Source organism: Pan troglodytes, chromosome 19 (genome assembly GCF_028858775.2).
Source record: "Pan troglodytes isolate AG18354 chromosome 19, NHGRI_mPanTro3-v2.0_pri, whole genome shotgun sequence".
NCBI lineage: Eukaryota > Metazoa > Chordata > Mammalia > Primates > Hominidae > Pan > Pan troglodytes.
In genome coordinates, this window is record NC_072417.2 from 22420227 (window position 1) to 22439694 (window position 19468).

General features: G+C 54.0%; 1 protein-coding gene across 27 annotated transcripts in view; it reads left to right on the forward strand.

The window, feature by feature from the left end:
• Nucleotides 1-19468, forward strand: part of ARHGAP27 (Rho GTPase activating protein 27) — a 39122-nt gene that overhangs the window by 15758 nt on the left and 3896 nt on the right. For 7 of the 27 annotated variants that reach the window (XM_063798423.1, XM_016931599.4, XM_054671358.2 and 4 more), the window contains 8 exons: nt 11194-11601; nt 12171-12353; nt 12596-12676; nt 12749-12832; nt 13181-13248; nt 13568-13658; nt 14459-14563; nt 19228-19326. In XM_063798423.1, coding sequence (XP_063654493.1) covers nt 11194-11601; nt 12171-12353; nt 12596-12676; nt 12749-12832; nt 13181-13248; nt 13568-13658; nt 14459-14563; nt 19228-19326 — 1119 coding nt within the window. Of the gene's footprint in view, nt 1-6673; nt 7071-7889; nt 8134-11193; nt 11602-12170; nt 12354-12595; nt 12833-12942; nt 13009-13180; nt 13249-13567; nt 13659-14458; nt 14564-19227; nt 19327-19468 lie in introns of those variants that run through there. The other 20 variants (XM_016931597.4, XM_054671357.2, XM_063798419.1 and 17 more) reach the window with 11 other exon arrangements.

A 19468-nucleotide genomic window follows, 5' to 3' on the forward strand; every position in this document is an offset into this window, starting at 1 on the left:
TATTTTTAGTAGAGGAGGGGTTTTGCCATGTTGGTCAGGCTGGTCTTGAAAGTCTGACCTCAGGTGATCTGCCTGCCTCGGCCTCCCAAAGTGCTGGGATTACAGGCATAAGCCACCACACCCAGCCAAAAATAATTTTTGGTTTTTTTTTTTGAGACAGAGTTTAGCTTTTGTTGCCCAGGCTGGAGGGCAATGGCTCGATCTCGGCTCACCACAACCTCCGCCTCCTGGGTTCAAGTGATTCTCTGCCTCAGCCTCCCAAGTAGCTGGGATTACAAGCATGGGCCACCATGCCCAGCTAATTTTCTTGTATTTTTAGTAGAGATGGGGTTTCTCCATGTTGGTCAGGCTGGTCTCAAACTCTCGACCTCAGGTGATCCGCCTGCCCCAGCCTCCCAAAATACTGGGATTACAGGCATGAGCCACCGCGCCCGGCCAGTAATATTTTTAAGAAATGAATACAGGCCGGGCGCAGTGGCTCACGCCTGTAATCCCAGGACTTTGAGAGGCTGAGGCGGGTGAATCACAAGGTCAGGAGTTTGAGACCAGCCTGGCCAAGATTGTGAAACCCTGTCTCTACTAAAAATACAAAAAATTAGCTGAGTGTGGTGGTGGGCGCCTGTAATCCCAGCTACTCAGGAGGCAGAGGCAGAGAATTGCTTGAACCTGGGAGGCAGAGATTGCAGTGAGTCAAGATTGTGCCACTGTACTCCAGCCTGGGCGACAGAGCTAGACTCCATCTCAAAAAAAAATTAAAAAAAGAATACAGTTACTTATTGCCTAGATTTAACAATAGCAAGGAGCCAACTCCTTGCTGGCTGCTCTACCAGAAAAAAAAAAAAGAGAGAAAAGAGAAAAAACAATATTTGCCATGTTTATTTTTATTTATTTATTGCTGATGAATTATAAATTCTAGACATCATATTTCACCCCTAAAAACTTCAGCATGAGGCTGGGCGCGGTGGCTCACGCCTGTAATCCCAGCACTTTGGGAGGCTGAGGTGGGCGGATCACGAGGTCAGGAGATTGAGACCATCCTGGCTAACACGGTGAAACCCCGTCTCTACTAAAAAAAAAAAATACAAAAAAATTAGCTGGGCGTGGTGGCTTGCGCCTGTAGTCCCAGCTACTCGGGAAGCTGAGGCAGGAGAATGGCGTGAACCCGGGAGGCGGAGCCTGCAGTGAGCCGAGATCATGCCACTGCACTCCAGCCTGGGCGACAGAGCCAGACTCCGTCTCAAAAAAAACAAAAAACAAAAAAAACAAAAACTTCAGCATGCATCTCTGAAAAGTAAACACCCTACCATTATTATATCTGAGAAAATTAACAATAATTCCTTAGTGTCATCTATGACCTAAGCCATCGTCAGATTTCTGCCTTATCCTAAAACATCTCTCTCACAGCTGGTTTGTTTGGTTCAGGATCCCGTCCAAGTCCATGCCTTGTATCTGGCTGTCTCTTCAATCTCCCTTGAAGAGCCCTACCCTTTCTTTCTGCCTGGACATTGACTCATTGCCCTGCCTGCAAGGTGTCTGTTTGCTTCCTTGCAGCAGTGTTTCTGTCTTCCTCTAACCTTGGTGTTACCTGAGAACTGGTAGGCAGGTCTGCAAGGCTTAGGCTGGTCGGATCAACGGGGCTCAGCGTCAGATGAGGCAAAGCCAGCAGGAGGCAAGGATGATTCTACCTTGAGTGACAGAGGTAGATGTCACTCAGATGCTAAGATCGGGGAAGGAGGAGGGAGAGGACAAATTTGATTTGGGGCACACGGTTTTCGACATGTACAAAGGACATCCAGATGGCAATGGGCTATGTGAGCCTGGAGACTGTGCTGCGAGTTGTTGATCTACAGCCGGTGGGGCTGGGCTCTCCCAAGGCGGTGGAGTGAGAAGCCAGGTGAGACACCAAGCATGAGGCCATGGCAGAGGAGGTGGAGCCTGGGGCCCAATTGCTGAGCAGTAGCAAAGAAAAAGAAGGAAAACTAGGAGGCCTGGCCTGAGGAAGCCCAAGAAGGAGAGGATTTTAAAGAGCAAACACTGGAGAGAAGTCAGGCCAGAGGAGGACCAGATCTATCATCAAGGAAGTGGTAGAAGGCCTCTAAGCAGTGGGCTGATTGTCTAAGTGAGGGAACAGAGAAGTTGGCTCAAAAAGGAGGAAGGGAAAAAGGAATTAGTTGTTAAAAGGAGATGCAGAGCTGGGTCCAGGGAACAAAACTTTTTTTTTTTTTTTTTTTTTGAGATGGACTCTCTCTCTGTCACCCAGGCTAGAGAGCAATGGTGTGATCTCTACTCACTGCAACCTCTGGGGTTCAAGTGGTTCTCCTGCTTCAGCCTCCCAAGCAGCTGGGACTACAGGCAACCGCCACCACGCCTGACTATTTTTTTTTTTTTTTGGTATTTTTAGTAGAGATGGGGTTTCACCATGTTGGCCAGGCTGGTCTTGAACTCCTGACCTCAAGCGATCCACCTGCCTCAGCCTCCCAAAGTGCTGGGATTTCAGGCGTGAGCCACTGTGCCCAGTCAACATTTTCTTTTTAAGATGGAGAGACCAACTGGGTGCAGTGGCTCAGGCCTGTAATCCCAGCACTTTGGGAGGCTGAGGTGGGAGGATTTCTTGAGCTCAGGAGATCAAGACCAGCCTGGGCAACATAGTCAGACCCTGTCTCTAAAAAAAAAAAAAAAAAAAATATTAGCCGGGCGTGGTGGTGTGGGCCTGTACTGCCAGCTAGCCAGCTACCTGGGAGGCTGAGGCAGAAGGATTGCTTGAGTCCAAGAAGTCAAAGCTGCAGTGAACCATGATCATGTCACTGCCCTCCAGCCTGGGTGACAGAGCAAGACGCTGTCTAAAAAAAAAAAAAAAAAACCAACATGGAGAGGCCTTGAGTTTGTTGAAATGAGAAAGGGACAAAGGTAGTCAGAAGGGAAGGGTTGGAAATTTGAGGTGAGGCCACTTCCGAGCAAGCGGGAGGCTATGGGGTCCTTCAGGACCGGGCTGAGGAGGTTGCCTTGGACGGCAGGCCCCTGTGCCTTCCACTGGGGGAGGGGGAAGGAATGGTGGGTGCAAACACAGATACGTTTGAGGGGGAGGGCAGAAGGTGATCATTCCTTGGTCTCATTTTCCCACCTCCCTAGTCTGGCTCATCCCTACAGCCTTCGCTGGCTGGGAGGTTCCCTCATGGACCATTTCTTTTTTTTTTTTGAGATGGAGTCTCGCTCTGTCACCCAGGCTGGAGTGCAGTGGTGCGATCTTGGTTCACTGTAACCTCTGCCTCCCAGGTTCAAGCAATTCTCTTGCCTCAGCCTCCCGAGTAGCTGGAATTACAGGCGCACACCACCACGCCCAGCTAATTTTTGTATTTTTAGTAGAGACAAGGTTTCGCTATGTTGGCCAGGCTGGTCTGAAACTCCTGACCTCAAGTGATCCTCCTGCCTCGGCCTTCCAAAGTGCTGGGATTACAGGCCTGAGCCACCGCACCCAGCCCCTCATGGACCATTTCTGATCCCTCCTGGCCCCAGCAGCCCTGCTGGGTGTCTGCCAGCCTTACTTAGAGCACAAGCGTTGTGAGCCCTGAGGATGCCCCACCCCAGCTCCCACCCCGCCCTGGAGGAGCAGGCCAGGCAAGCAGCCCCATGAGGTCACCCAGAGGCTGGGGACAGAGTCCAGAGCCGAGGGCACCCAATCGAAACCCGAAGTCAGAAAAGCAGAAGTCCAGGCCTGCTTTCCCCCAATCCCCATGGGTGTGGGAACCCAAGGCCCGCTCGGTTCTTTCATAGAGCCAGCCCTGTGACGGGGTAGGGTTGACAGCTCTGTTCTACACATGAAGAAACTGAGGCCCAGAAATTCAAGCAGCTGCTCAGCGAGAAGCTGAAGTAGAGTCTAGACAAGAGTCCAAGTCTCTGGTCTCCGGCTCCACTCTTTTTCCCTCTGAATCAATGGAAGCTTCTGCCCCAAACCCAAGAAAAGGGTCTCACCTGAAACCGTTACATTTGGAATCTCACCCCACATCCATGCAATAAGATTACACTGAGTCAGCCGGGCTGCTCATGCCTGTAATCCCAGCATTTTGGGAGACCAAGGCGGCAGATCACTTGAGGTCAGGAGTTTGAGACCAGCCTGGCCAACACGATGAAACCCCATCTCTACTAAACGTACAAAAATTAGCTGGGCATGGTGGCAGGCACCTGTAATCCTAGCTACTCAGGAAGCTGAGGCAGGAGAATCACTTGAGCCTGGGAGGCAGAGGTTGCAGTGAGCTGAGATCGAGCCACTGCACCCCAGCCTGGGTGACAGAGTGAGACTCCATTAAAAAAAAAAAAAAAAAAAAAAAGATTATACTGAGCTGTGGTGCCACACCTGGGAGGCACAGTCAAATCACCCAAGGAGGCTTAAAATTAAACACTTTCCCCAGGTCCCGGCCCAAACCACTTCCATCAGAATCTCAGAGGGCTGAGCTAGGCACAGTTCCCCAAAGCCTACTGAGGCCTGAGGCCCAGGATCCTGTGGGGTCACCCCCAGCTCCTCCGATCCTGCCCCTGGACATGTAGCTCTGGGCCAGGCCGGGATGGTTAAAGGGAGACCCAGTTTCTGTCCTGGAGAACGTGTGTTTGGGGGAGGGACCTGTCGTGTGGACATAACTGAGCTCCTTGAGGCAAAGATCACCATTCCTTCTGGCTCTCCCTCCACCTGGCTTGGGTGGCACAGAGCAGACTCACTGAGTCAACAAAGGACACCATGTCCCCTCGCCAGCCCCTGAGCCAGTTCCTGGGCCAAGTCCTGGTTTGGAGGCGTTCATTTTGCCTCTAGCCCCAGAGGACTGGGTCTTCCTAGTGCACCTGCTCCTGCCCCAGCACTTCCTATGAGGGTTTGGGAGGGAAGAGTGAGGTCAGAGTGGGGAAAGGAGGGGTGTTGTGCAGCTGGTTTGTTCTAGAACCTCTCCTGACCCTCCCCCTTGTGCCTCTCAGAGGCATGAGGGTGTGGTGGAGGGAGGTAGACCCCTCTGGGGAGCCACTGTGGTCATCACCTCCTCTCACTGGGGGGAGGGAATCCGAGACAGGGCCTGAGAGCCAACTTCTGTGGCCAAGAGCAGGCAGGAACTGTGTGAGTTTGTTCACTCCCTATAGTTTGGGGCTGGAGCCCCCTGGGAGACCCCCATCATGGGGGCCCAGCTTCCTACTGGGGAAGAGAAGCAGGTGAGATGCCAGGTGAGTTGCTGGCTGCCCATTCTGCAGTCCCAGCCCTGACACTGACACTCCTGGCTCTGCCATAGGGAGTCCCTGCCCCCCATTCTACCTGCAGGGCAATGCTGAGGGCCTGAGTTCCACACCTGTCCTCTTCTCTCCCCTCTCCACCCAGCTCCTCCCTGGTGGCTCAGAGTTTCTGGCCTCTCTGGAATTTACAGAGGCTATTCCTGTCTCTGAGGCCTGGTTGCATATCCCTTGGTGACCTGTCATATGCACGCACACGTGTGTAGTGTGTGTGTGTGTGTGTGTGTGTGTGTGTGTGTGTGTGAGTCCTCATCCCTGGCCTCAGGGTGGGGACAGAGAGATGCGTCAGGTGTGTGATAAGCATGAGGCCTCCAGCCTTCTGTGATTCCTGCTGTCCTCCACCCTGATAGCGAGGAGGGGATTAGTCTACCCCTGGGGTCTGGGCTTCTGAGTCGGGTACAGGGGATGGGACACTGGTATGAGAGCTTTTGTGGGCAGAGCAGGGCATGGGGCCCAGTCTTGCTCCTAGTGTGATCTCTACAAGTGTCTCGTGCCCCACATTCACACTGTGCCTGGCTCTGCTTGGGGTCCTTGTCCCCAGCCCACAGTGGGTACAGGAGAAGAGGGGCTGAGAGACATGGCAGGGGAGAAAAAGAGATCCAGGATGGGGGCCGGAGGAGGAAGAATGGGCCTAGAGTGGAAGGGTGGAGGTCAGAGCCTGACCAGGAAAGGAGGTGGCCTTCAGCAGGGGTGGGCTGGTGGGCTTAGTGCTGCCTGGCCCTTAAGCCTGGGGAGGAAGCACTTCTAAGGCAGGAGGGAAGACAAGATGGACCCATGGGCTCAGAGGAGGGGCTGTAACTTCTTACTCAGGGCATGTGTCCACTGTGCGTGGCTGGGGTCTGTCACCCCCACATGAGGGGGTGAAGGGAAGAGAGGCCAGGAAGAAGATTTAACCTTCCTCCTGGAAGAAGCTGGTGCCTGGCCCTCTTCTCTGGGTCCTTAGAGAGGAGGGGACAGGCACGGGCATACTTGTACACGCATGTGGACACGCAAGTGGGAGTGGGCGCATGTGGGCATGCAGGCGTGGGAGGGCATATGCATCTTGGTGACCGAGTCTGGAGGAGACAGACCCAGGTGGTCAGGCGGGCAGATAGTGATGTGGTCAGAATCCTTCCTGTCCTCCTCGGGGCTGGCACAGTCCAGATGCCAGCTCCCTGTGATGTCACATCTGCCCAGACCCCTTCCTCTTTGGGTACTCTTCCCCTCCCCCCCACAAGCTTCCTCTTTCCCATCACACCCTCCCTGGGCCTAGAGGGAGTGGACAACCACTCATTGTCCTGTTTCCGCCCCAGGAGCCACTCCAGGCCAGCCCAGGCCCCCAGCACTCAGCGCCCCCTCTGCCCGCCCTGTCTGTGCAAGCGCGCCCCTCCCCCACAGGCTCAGCCGTGATTCTCTCTGTGCAGTTCATGCTGTGGCTGGGTCTGGCCGTGATCTTCCCCTGTGCAGCCCACACCATGGCTATGTCTGGGCCTCGGATGCGGCTCACTGGTCATTAGAGCACTGAGTGGGGCAGCCAGCAGTGTTTCTAGAAGCATAAAAATACCCTCAACCTGAGGCCCCTCCACCCCACCCGCCCCAACTTAGGCAGCACTTCCGCAGCCCTGACAGGAAATGGGCTGGAGTCTCAGCCTCCCGCCATCTCGGCAACTTCTTGTTTCCCTGTTGCCCTGTGCCAGCACTGGGGTAGTGCCCCTGGGCTCCACCCCCAAAACCTTCCCAGGGCTCTGTCCCGGCAGTTCAGAGGGGCCAGGATGGTGGACATAATCGCCAAAGTGACCAGGAGGCAGAGTCGAGCCTTGCCGGCACAGGTAGGGGATGCTGGGGTCAAGGGGTGCCCGGTGGGCCTCTACCACAAGCCCTGTTAGGAGCTGGGTGAGCTGGGGCTTAGAGCAGGGAGCCTCTTGGAAGTTGGGGCTCATACTTCCTTTTCTCTTTCCTTCTCGGAGGCCCTGCCCATCCAAGAGGTGGTCAGCTTGGGGCAAGAGTGGCAGGGCTGCCACCTGCTTGTGGACAGGGGAGGGAACTGGAGATAAGGGGTGAACCACTGTAAGGCAGTACCAGGGGGCTGGGCAGCCTGGAGCCTGAGAGCCAGGTCCCTCTTGGCTCCTCCTCTGGCCTGAGGTGGGAAGGCCACTTCTTGTCTCTAGGATGCGACCCAAGAGCCATTGATCCCGTAGTCAGGCCCCTGCTTATGAGCTGCATCTGGGTCTTGTCTGGGCCTCCATGAACAGGAGCAAGGAGGAGGGTAGGGGTGGCAGGCGCTGCTGTAACTCTTTGAAGGCCAGAGGATGTGGAGGGCGTGACTGCACCTGGCCCCAGGAGCTGGTTAGAACCCAGCTGAGGCTCTGCCAGGAGAGGAGAGCATCTCTATCTCGGCACTGTGCAGGGTCTGCCGAGAGTTCTAGAGTTTGAAGGGGCCTGAAGGACACTGCAGTTCAACACCCACCACAGGGCTATGGCTTCCCTAACAGGGAGTAGACTCTGCTCAGTCACCTCCAGTGAGGGCCCCTCACTACCTCCAGAAGCAGCCTGTGTCTCTGGCAGCCCTAGTCCTCAGAATGCTTCCTTCAGAGGAATGCTGCTGTGCCCCTGCAGCATGATACCCCATCTTCTCTTCCTTGTGACAGCCCTGTCATGCTGGGGACCTAAACTTCTACCTCCGAAATCTCCTCTGTACCTGCTGGGGACATTCCTTCGTGTAAGGACCCCATCAGCCTCACTGGCCTAGGACTCCTCGTGGACCCAGAGCCATGGCCCACAGCCTGCCAAGTAGAAATTCCTGCTCCAAAGAGCCTGCTCCTTATCAGCTCATCCACCCCTGGTGGAGCCTTTCAACTCCTGCCCCAGTGCGTTCAGCTGGGAGGATGGGAGGTGTGTCTGGTTCCTCTGCCTTCCTCTCCCCGCTGCTTCCATCCTGCCCTCCCCAGGAATCTCCTGGTTTCTGTGGCTCCAACCCTCCTCCTCAGAAAGCTCAAGCTCATTCCAGGCTCTTCTGTCATGTCAGGCATGTTTGTTGCTGAAACTGGGCATGGGTTAGACTTGTGTACACAAGCAGTTTGTGGCAGACCTGCTATGTGCTTCAGGGCATTGGCCCAGCTGCTGGGGGGCAAATGGAATCAGCTACATTATCCTTAGTCTTGCTCTCAAGAAAATCCTGCCTTTTGGGGCAGAGGAGGTGGGCAGATGGTTAGACAACTGGCTGCCCACCAAGGCAGAACGCCATTGGGCCTCAACAGAGCAGTGAGCAGAGTGCCAGCAGGTTTGACCTCTCCCTGGAGAGGCTTGTCAGCTGAGCACCGTGAGAGAGCAGGATTTGGGTAGGCAGAGAACCAGAGAAGGGAATTCCAGGCTGAGGGAATGGCTGGAGCAAATGCATCGAGGTGGGAGGATGCCTTTTCTGTTGGGGGCCAGTGAGAGGCCTGTTGTGGTTGGACTACAGGATGCCACATCAGAGCTATGGTGGGGGTAGAGAAAGGACAAGTGGGGTGGAGGGTCCCCTCTCAGCCATACAGCAGCCTGGAGGAAGGGGAGAGGAGAGAAGAACTGATGGGCTGGGATCCCCAGCTCTCCCTGTCCCCCAGGCGCCTGGGGACTGGCACCCTGTCTAAAACTGTAACATCCTCTTCTTTGACAGTGTTTTCATTTCTTGCTTAGCAGTGATCAGCACTGACATGCTGTCCATTTACTCATCACCCCCACCATTTACACACAGGTGCACTTGAGTGCCAGCTCTGCCAGGGAGGGATTTGTTTCCCTTTCTTCCCTGCTGTATTCCCCGTGCCTCAAACAGTGCCTGGCACAGAGCAGGTGAATCTTTGTTGGGTAAACAAATGCTCTTCTTTTCCTTCTTCTTTTCATTGTTTTGGTTTGGTTTGCTTTTTTGGCATCAGTTTGGTGAAAAATGAATTTTTTTTTTTTTGGCATCTGCCTAAGGCTCAGGGAGAGACCACCCTGAACAGGTGCTTCCTCTTTCGAGGAGTTTACAGCTTAGTGACGGTGTCACAGTCACCAGAGGAACTTCTGTGAATTTTTAAAAGTTTTGTAGTACAAAATTTTGAGGCTGCAGGAAAGTTCAAAGAAAACAAAACAAAAACAAACCCCTATAATCACAGTGCTCAGAAGGGACCTCTGTTAGCATTTTGGAAAGTTTCCGAAAACACAAAATTGAAATGTGGAAATCTGCTTTCCCCTGAAGTATTGTGTATGCTTAGAAAATAGTAGTAATTGGCCAGGTGCGGTGGCTCACGCCTGTAATCCCAGCACTTTGGGAGGCCCTGGTGGGCGGATCACCTGAGGTCAGGAGTTCAAGACCAGCCTGGCCAACAGGGCAAAACCCCATCTCTACTAAAATACAAAAATTAGCCAGGCGTGGTGGTGCGTGCCTGCAATGCCAGCTACTTGGGAGGCTGAGGCATGAGAATCGCTTGAACCCAGGAGGCGGAGGTTGCAGTAAGCCGAGATCACACCATTCCACTCCAGTCTGGATGACAGAGCGAGACTCCGTCTCAAAAAAAAAAAGAAAAAGAAAAAGAAAATAGTAGTAATCTCCGTATGCCATGCTGCTGCCTGGGGTTTGAGAATGTAGTCATCTGTCCCTCTGTGGGGCCGAGGGTGCTGGGCTGAATGTGGGGGCACGGGGATGGGGGGAATCTCAGGAAAAGGCTGGAACCTGGCACCTCAGCTGAATCCTGAAGAAGGAATTGGAGTCAGCCAGGCAAAAAAAGGGGTGGAGATGGGCCTGGGCAGGCTGCAGATGAGCCTAGGCCTGGAGGAAACACAGCAGGGAAGGTGGGGACCTCTAGCAACTGGTGCTACTGGAGCTTAAAGTTCAAGGCAAGGGGCAAGGAGTGGCAGGAAATAATAGTGGAAGCACAGGCCGGTGAGGGACGGTCTCTTGTGCCTGGTTAAGGGCTTAGACTTTGCCCTGCAGCCAGCAGGGAGCTCTGAGGTGTGAATCAGGAGAGCCTCTGTTCCGGGAGGCTTACGCATGGCTAGGTTTATGTTCTATGTGATTGAACCCCCAGCTGCCCTCACTCTCCTTTGGGGTGGAGTAAAACAATTCACCTCTCTTTGCCCCTCCATTCTCCAGCCCATCTGGCTGCCCTGTCTCCCTCTCTTGTCTGGAATTGGTTCTGACACCTGCAAACTTCACCTTGGAAAGTTCAGTCCCCAAATCCAGACAGGGTACTGATTCCAATCCCATAGCTTTCTGGGCTGGGAGTGGGGTGGGGTGGGAGCTCTCAGTGGAGCTGTAAGAATGCAGCTTGAATCCAGGAGGTGGTGGTTGCAGTGAGCCAAGATTGCGCCACTGCACTCCAGCCTGGGTGACAGAGCTAGACCCCATCTCAAAAAAAAGAATGCAGCAGGGCCCTGAATGGGCACCATAAACAGGGGCACGCCCCAGACCACTTCTCAGTTCCTGCCCAACCTCTGACTTGCCTCTGTGAGTGCACAGTTGTGAGAACTGGGTTATCGATGTTTTATTATTATTGATAAATATAATTAATGTAAGTGACCCACCCGTCTGGGGCACTAAATACTTTACAAAGTACTTTCAAGAGCATTTCCTCATTCACTCTTCACTACAATTTCCGGAATGGACAGAGCAGACATTTTACACCCAGGAAACTGAGGCAGAGAGGTAGTGTGACTTTCTGAAGGTCGCCCAAGGGGCTAAAGCTCAAGAAGAGGCCACTTCTAACAGGCACTTCCCCTTTCAAGGAGTTTACGGCTTAGTGATGGTGTCACAGTGAGCAGAAGAACTTACGTGATTTTTAAAATGCTTTGTTGTACAAAATTTTGAGGCTGCAGAAAAGTTTAAAGAAAATAAAGCAAAAACAAACCCCTATAATCGCACTGCCCAGAGGGGACCTCTGTTACCATTTTGGAAGGTTTCTGAAAACACAAAATTCCTCCTTTCTCCTCCCGCAGGTGGACGACCCACCGGAGCCCGTGTACGCGAACATAGAGAGGCAGCCCCGGGCCACTTCACCGGGCGCCGCTGCAGCCCCTCTTCCCAGCCCGGTGTGGGAGACGCACACGGACGCGGGCACCGGGCGCCCCTACTACTACAACCCAGACACGGGAGTTACCACCTGGGAGTCGCCCTTTGAGGCTGCCGAGGGTGCCGCCAGCCCAGCCACCTCCCCTGCCTCGGTGGACAGCCACGTGAGCCTTGAGACCGAGTGGGGCCAGTACTGGGATGAGGAGAGCCGCAGGGTGTTCTTCTACAACCCGCTGACGGGCGAGACGGCCTGGGAGGACGAGGCCGAGAACGAGCCCGAGGAGGAGTTGGAGATGCAGCCGGGCCTGAGCCCTGGCAGCCCAGGGGACCCGCGGGTGAGGGGCAGGGCCAGAGTGGGCGGTTCTACCTCTGAGCGCCTCTGATCCCGCCTCCTGCTCCCAGAGGCCCAGGGACACACGGGTGAGGGGGTGGTGATGGGTGGGCGGGGCTACCTCTGAGAGCCTTTGACCCCTTCTCCTGCTCCCACAGACCCAGGGACCCCAGGGTGAAGGGCGGGGCTGGAGTGGGCGGGACTACCTCTGAGCGCCTTTGACCCCACCTCCTGCTCCCACAGACCTAAGGACCAGAGGGTGAGGGGTGGGGCAGGATGGGTGGGGCTACCTCTAAGCGCTTCTGACACCGCCTCCTGTTTCTGCAGACCCAGGGACCAGAAGGTGAGGGGCAGGGCTGGAGTGGGCGGGGCTACCTCTGACGCCTTCTGCTCCCACAGCCCCAGGGACCAGAGGGTGAGGTGCGGAGCTACCTCTGAGCGCTTCTGACCCCGCCTCCTGCTCCCACAGCCTCAGGGACCAGAAGGCAAGGGGGTGGGCCTGGTCCAAAACGGCAGGGCCAGCAGGCAGTACTGGCACTCAGAGCCTCTGACTCCACCTTCTGTTCCCCGCAGCCCCCCACTCCCGAGACGGACTACCCCGAGTCGCTGACCAGTTACCCCGAGGAGGACTATTCTCCCGTGGGCTCTTTCGGTGAGCCCGGCCCTACCTCTCCCTTGACCACACCCCCCGGCTGGTCTTGTCATGTCAGCCAGGACAAGCAGATGCTCTACACCAACCACTTCACCCAGGAGCAGGTAGGGGCAGGGGGCAGATGGACCCGGACAGCCTCAGAGTCCTCCCCACAACCTTCCTCACTAATAGGTCGCCTCAGTGCTCTAAACCGCAGCTCCCACACAGAGCCTAAACCAGCCAAACACAGTCACCTGCACCTGCCCCTCCAGACTCCCTGGTGCTGTCTTGGAACCTGGTTAGAGGGAAACTTTTCCTCCCCTCTCATAAGCTGGGCTGGAGGCCCTGACCATTCCTCTCCCCACAGTGGGTGAGGCTGGAGGACCCCCACGGGAAGCCATACTTCTACAATCCAGAGGACTCCTCTGTTCGATGGGAGCTGCCCCAGGTAACAACCTGGGGAAAGAGGGGTGTTGGGGAGAGAGGAAGAGATCACATACGACTGTGTCTTTCTCCCCAGGTCCCTATCCCTGCCCCTCGAAGCATCCATAAATCCAGCCAGGATGGTGACACCCCAGCCCAGGCCAGCCCTCCAGAGGAGAAGGTAGGGGAGGAGCAATTGAGGTCCTGGCAGGACCACCACAGAAGCAGTGGGGGGCTTCTGGAGTTCCTGGGAGGAGGGACTTGGTGGGATCTATCTGTCTTCCCCCATAGGTCCCAGCAGAGCTGGATGAGGTTGGGAGCTGGGAGGAAGTCTCTCCTGCCACAGCTGCTGTGAGGGTAGGCATCACCCCCTACCCCCAGCCAGGTGGTGGCGCTGGCGAGGAGGGTTCAGTGGAGACATGGGCCCAGACCATAGAGAGTGGCAGCTGAGCAGGTGACCAGCCTCTACTCCCCATAGCTCACCCCTTAACTACACACTCTTGCGCCTGCTCTCTCTTCTCTCTCTTAGACCAAGACCTTGGACAAGGCAGGGGTGCTCCATCGCACCAAGACGGCAGACAAGGGAAAGCGGCTCCGGTGAGAGCCCATCTACACTCAGGCCGGGGCAGGGTGGGCCTTGGTGACGATGTTCACTGAGCACGTCCTGTATGCCAGGCTCTTATTAATCCTCACAACAACTTCGTGAGTGGTCCTCTGTGGACCCTGAGACACTGTGAGATAAAGTGACTTGCTCAAGGTCCCTCGGCTGCTAGGTGTTAGAGTCGGGATTCCAGCCCTCATAATGGGGTGCCCTAGCCTGTGTTCCTAAGCTCTGACTTGTTCCTGGGGTAGGAGGGGCCCTCAGCCCAGGACCAAATCTAAGTCCTGCCACCCCCACTTCCCCACCCCCACCTAGGAAGAAGCACTGGAGTGCCTCCTGGACTGTGCTGGAGGGTGGCGTCCTGACATTCTTCAAGGACTCAAAGACCTCGGCTGCAGGCGGCCTGGTAAGGCCAGGCCCTCAGGGCAGGGGCCATCCCATCTGCTTTTTTTTATTTTTATTTTTATTTTTTTTGAGACGGAGTCTCGCTCCGTCACCCAGGCTGGAGTGTAGTGGTGTAATCTCGGCTCACTGCAACCTCTGCCTCCTGAGTGCTCCTGCCTCAGCCTCTCGAGTAGCTAGGACTACAGGCATGTGCCACCATGTGCGGCTAATTTTTGTGTTTTTAGTAGAGATAGGGTTTTACTATGTTGGCCAGACTGGTCTTGGACTCTTGACCTCAGGTGATCTGCCCACCTCGACCTCCTCAAGTGCTGAGATTACAGGCGTGAGCCACTGTGCCCAGCCCCCATCTGCTCTATCTAATCTGGCTTGGAGATGACCAGGTCTGAGAGAGTGGTCCATGAGTGTCAGAGGAGCTGGGCCTTGGCAGGAAGGGGGTGATACTGGCAGATTCACTCCAAGACAAGTAGTTTTAGCCCACTGGAGATGGGGAACAGTCTTGAGGGTGGCCAGCTCCAGCCTGGAGGGCAGGGAGGCTGGGGGTGGGCACACCTGCTTGCAGGGATGCAGACTGCACTCCTTTCCTGTCCTCCCCTGGGTGGGTGGGCAGCAGTGGACATGCCAGCCAGCAGGCTCCATGGTTAAGAAGCATCAGGGTCTCTGGGTTCAGGAACACTTGGGGCTCTTTTCCCCAGAGTTGTTTCCTGGCCATGCCAGTGACCCCATCCTATTCCTAGGGTCAGAGTGCCACAGCAGACACATCTGAACTGAGGGCTCCCTGTGACCTTCCTCCCTCTCCCACAGAGGCAGCCTTCCAAGTTTTCCACCCCTGAGTACACAGTGGAGCTGAGGGGGGCCACTCTCTCCTGGGCCCCCAAAGACAAATCCAGTAGGAAGAATGTGCTGGAGGTGAGTGGCGGGGTCGGGGAGAAGGAGGGAAGGGGCTTAGTGATGCCTGCCAGCCCTCTGACAACTATTGACCTGGAAATGACCTGGGGGTTTTTGACCCTTAATTCCCTATGAGCCAACACTGAGTGCAGCTTTTGGCTGTATTAATAGAGGTAGGAACCCAGAGCCAGAGAGGTGATATTGGTGCAGTTGTTGGCAGTGCTGTGGGACCCTTACTGTAGGCAAGCCCCAAGAAGGAGGACCTGGGAAGAATTGGGGCTACCATTCTCAGGTCTCAAGGCCAACGCTGCACCCCCGCCCCAGGGGACCTGTCCTTTGTTTCTAACATCACATATTCTGCAGTTCCCTCTCCAGGAGCTGAGTTAATAATAATCCTTGCCCTGGAGGGTGGTGAGGAGTAGGGCCTCCGGGAGAGGAAATTCTCATGACTAGAATGGCAGCCCTCGTCCCAGCCTGAGAGAGACAGGAGGCTCCCTGTCCCTGGCTGCTCACTGTGACAGGCCTGGTTGGGAAACCTCTTTCTCCCCAGGTCCCTTTCCCTGCCCCTGAGCCAGAGCCCCATTTCTGACTGGACCGCATCCCCAGTGAATAAACTGGGGCAGTGGAGAAGACTACCATGCTACCCCCGCAGGAAGGGAGAGAAGACCCAGAAAGGGTACTCCCAATGCCACACCCTTCACTGTCCATGTGTTGTCTTGTTTTTAAACTACTCTTACCCTGACCTCAGTCCCTAGAAGGTTTGAGGCAGATCACAACAGAAACACACGTGGTGAACTGTCAAATTAACTGAAAAGCCAGGACCATGAAAAACAAGTAAGAGATGGGACTCAAGATGGAGAGGAATTAGGGGGCAGATGATGTATGGGTGCTAAGGTGGTGGTTACTGAAGAAAATTTAGCTCCAACTTTCCTGCTAGGTGAGGTGAAAAGAGAAGGGCTATCAGGTGCATGTCTCTTTGTTGTTGAACAAATAATAAAACCCACCCAGATGTTGAGGGAATCAAAGCTTTTTCCTAACCCTTCACTCTTAAATTTCTTGTATGTAGCTCCATGAACATGGGATCTAGAAGCACATGCCAGGTACCCTGCAAAACAGCTCCAGGAAGGTTTAATTCAGGATCCGGGACTGCTTCAGGTAGCATCATTATGATGAAGGCCAAGAGCATGACCTCATGTCTAAGCTCAGAAAAAACAGTTCTGCAAGGAACCTGAGAGTGTAGTTTCCTGATTATTCACCAAGCTCCATTCAGTTCTAGAGCCAGGATATCTACAAAGCAAAGTTGGAAAACTGGTTTCATCTCATGAGCTACTCTGATGAGTAGGTCTGGAGTCTTGTGGGGTTTTGTTTTTGTTTTTATTTTTTTGTTTTTGTTTTTAGAGACAAGGTCTTGCTCTGTTGCCCAGGCTGAAGTGCAGTGGCACGGTCAGAGCTCACTGAAACCACAAGCCCCTGGGCTCAAGCGATCTTCCCACCTAAGGCTTCCGAGTAGCTAGGACTACAGGCGCGTTCCATCACATCTGGCTAATTTTAGTTTTTATAGAGATGGGGGCTCACTATGTTGCCCAGGCAGGTCTCAAACTCATGGCCTCAAGTGATCCTCCAGCCTTGGCCTCCCAAAGGGTTGAGATTACAGGTGTGAGCCACTGTGCCTAGCCTGGAGCCTTCTTGAGAAGAATTCTGAAGGCTTCTCTGGGCTTGGCAGGATAGAGTTCTGTGATCAACTAACAATATCTGCTATGGTGTTAAATTGAGGAGAGACATCACTATTATTATTGTTATTATTATTATTATTATTATTATTATCCAGAGTCTCACTCTGTTGCCCAGGCTGAAGTGCAGTGGTGCAATCTTGGCTCACTGCAACCTCTGCCTCTCGGATTCAAGTGATTCTCCTGCCTCAGCGTCCCGAGTAGCTGGGACTACAGGCGCCTGCCACCATACTCGGCTAATTTTTTTGTATTTAGTAAAGACAGGGTTTTACCATGTTGGCCAGGATGGTCTCAATCTACTGGCCTCAGGTGATTTACCTGCCTTGGCCTCCCAAAGTGCTGGGATTACAGGTGTGAGCCACCATGCCCGGTCTGAGACATCACCTGTGCTAGTCATGTTTCTCCCCTGACTTTGAGGGATAGGTATGTCCTTCAAACAGTTCTCAATGAAGATCATCACTGATGGACTTTTGATGAAAGTTTCAGAATAGGGCTTTTTGAGTTGTCTTTGCTGGCAAGGACTGGAAGGCAGGTGCTGCTCAGGCCAGTGGGAAGGTGGGCAGGCCTGAATGGAAATCACAAGCCCCTGCCTCCTGGTTGACTGCTGGCCATCCTCCCTCCATGCAGGGCAGCCTGTAGGCAGCTCCAGGGTTTTCCTCAAGAGACAGCCCCAAATTTTATATCATTGAGGATGGATGGCTTTGTTGGGCCCAGGAAATTTTCACAGCAGGTCTTTCTAGTCACCCCGAGTTACAGAAAACTTCAGCAACAGTCCGCCAAAAGCTGCTAGCATTTGCCTGTGCAGTCAGCAGGATAAATGTTTTGTTTATTTGTTTGTTCTTAGAGATAGGGTCTTACTGTGTTGCCCAGGCTGGAGTGCAGTGGCTTGATCGTAGCTCACTGCAGCTTCCAACTCCTGGACTGAAGTGATGCTGTCACTTCAGCCTCCCGAGTAGCTGGAAGTACAGGTGCACACTAGCATGTCTGGCTAATTTTTAAAAATTTTTCTAGATATAGGGTCTCACTATATTGCCCAGGATTGAACTCCTGGTCTCAAGGACTCCTCCCACCTTGCCCTTCCAAAGCACTAGGATTATGGGCATGAGCCGTTGTGCCTGGCTGGGGGTGAATATTTTGTGAAATACATTGCTATGTAATGATACAGCTTTGCCCTCTATATGAAACTTGCAAATATGAACTGATTATGTTTTGAGAGAGCTGCCAAAAATCATGGCTGTTGTTTTAGAAGTGTTGTCAAGCCATTCTCTGGGATAATCTTGAGCAGGGCTCTTGTCTGCTTTGATTAGAGTGAGGCTGTGTTATCTGCCTCTTGAAGGTTCTCTGTCCTTTGCAGGGGAGGGCTAGGGGATGGGATATGCCATTTTCTTTTCTTTTCTTTTCTTTTCTTTGAGACAGAGTGTTGCTCTGTTGCCCTGGCTGGAGTGCAGTGGCGCGATCTCGGCTCACTGCAATCTCTGCCTCCCGGGTTCAAGCGATTCTCCTGCCTCAGCCTCCCGAGTAGCTGGGACTACAGGTGCGTGCCACCAGGCCCAGCTAATTTTTTGCATTTTTAGTAGTGGCAGGGTTTCACTGTGTTAGCCAGAATGGTCTCCATCTCCTGACCTCACGATCCACCCGCCTCAGCCTCCCAAAGTGCTGGGATTACAGGCATGAGCCACTGCGCCCAGCCTCATTTCATTTTAAAAAGCGGTTTAAATAGTCTTCAAGTATAAGTTTAAAAGGACAGCAAAGATAGTCCATTCCAATTCTAGAAGTTGTGTCCTGGGATCTGAGACAGTTTCTGTTGTCTCTGACTCTCGCTGAACCAAAAGGGCAGGGTTGGTGTGAGCTGTTGCCGCCAAACATTCACATTAACCTGGAACACTGGGTCCTCAGAGCCAGAGGCTGATAAGGAATCCAACTAAGCTGCCATCCAACTCAGAAAGGGCTTTGAGCGTCAGTCCTATGGTGGCAAGTTTCCCTCTGGTGTTCTGTTTAATTTATGCTTCATGATGAAGCGGGCTAACGGAAGATGTGTTGCCCAGGCTGGAGTGTGGGAGGTGGTGGGGACTCCTGGCTGCAGAAGGTGGGACAACGTTTCTGAGTCCTCAGTGTGTGTATGGGGAGGGGCAAGGGGAGACCTTTCTTTCCCTGGGATCAGCCATGATCAGCTTTCAAATCCTCTCTCCCTATATTCACTGTTGCTTCTAGTAGACAGGGGTCTCAACACAGGAAGTTTCTGGGTTTTTGGTTTGTTTTGTTTTGTTTTGAGACGGAGTCTTGCTCTGTCGCCCAGGCTAAAGTGCAGTGGCATGATCTCGGCTCACGGTAACCTCCGCCTCCTGGGTTCAAGCAATTCTTCTGCCTCAGCCTCCCAAGTAGCTGGGATTACAGGAGCCCGCCACCATGCCTGGCTAATTTTTGTATTTTTAGTAGAGACGGGGTTTCACCATGTTGGCCAGGCTGGTCTCGAACTCCTGACCTCATGATCTGCCCGCCTCGGCCTCCCAAAGTGCTGGGATTACAGGTATGAGCCATCGTGCCTGGCCTCACATAGGAAGTTTCTTTCACTTAGTTTGCAGGCCAGTGCTCTGCATGAGGCCTGCCGTGTTCTGTGGCTTGCAGGGAGGCAGGATGGGGGAGGGAAAGTGTACCAGACAATTGAGCCATGCAGCTCTGTGCTCATCACTCACTAGCTGTGTGCCCATGAGGAAGCAGCTAAAACTTGCTGAGCCTCAGTTTGCTCATCTGTAACACAGAGATGCTGTCAGCCACTGCTTTACGTGAGGCAGAGATCCAAGACTTGACCTGGGGTGAGACCCTTGCTCCATTAAGCTCTGAGTGCCTGGGGTCAGGGACAGGTCACCTCTATCTCTGTACCTACCCCCAACTAGGGCCAACCCCCAGGGAAGACCCAGGGTACCAGAGATGACCCACTGACTTGTGTCCCTCCAGCTACGGAGCCGAGATGGCTCCGAGTACCTGATCCAGCACGACTCGGAGGCCATCATCAGCACCTGGCATAAGGCCATTGCTCAGGGCATCCAGGAGCTGGTAAGCAGAGCCCAGGGCCTCTAGGGGCAGTGGGGAGGGGGTGGCCATTATGAGTGGGGCCCTCTGCTCAGGCTCAGGGAGCTCTAAGGTACCAGTGGGTAATGCAAATGCAGTCCCCACTAATGGCTAGGATGGCAGGGTA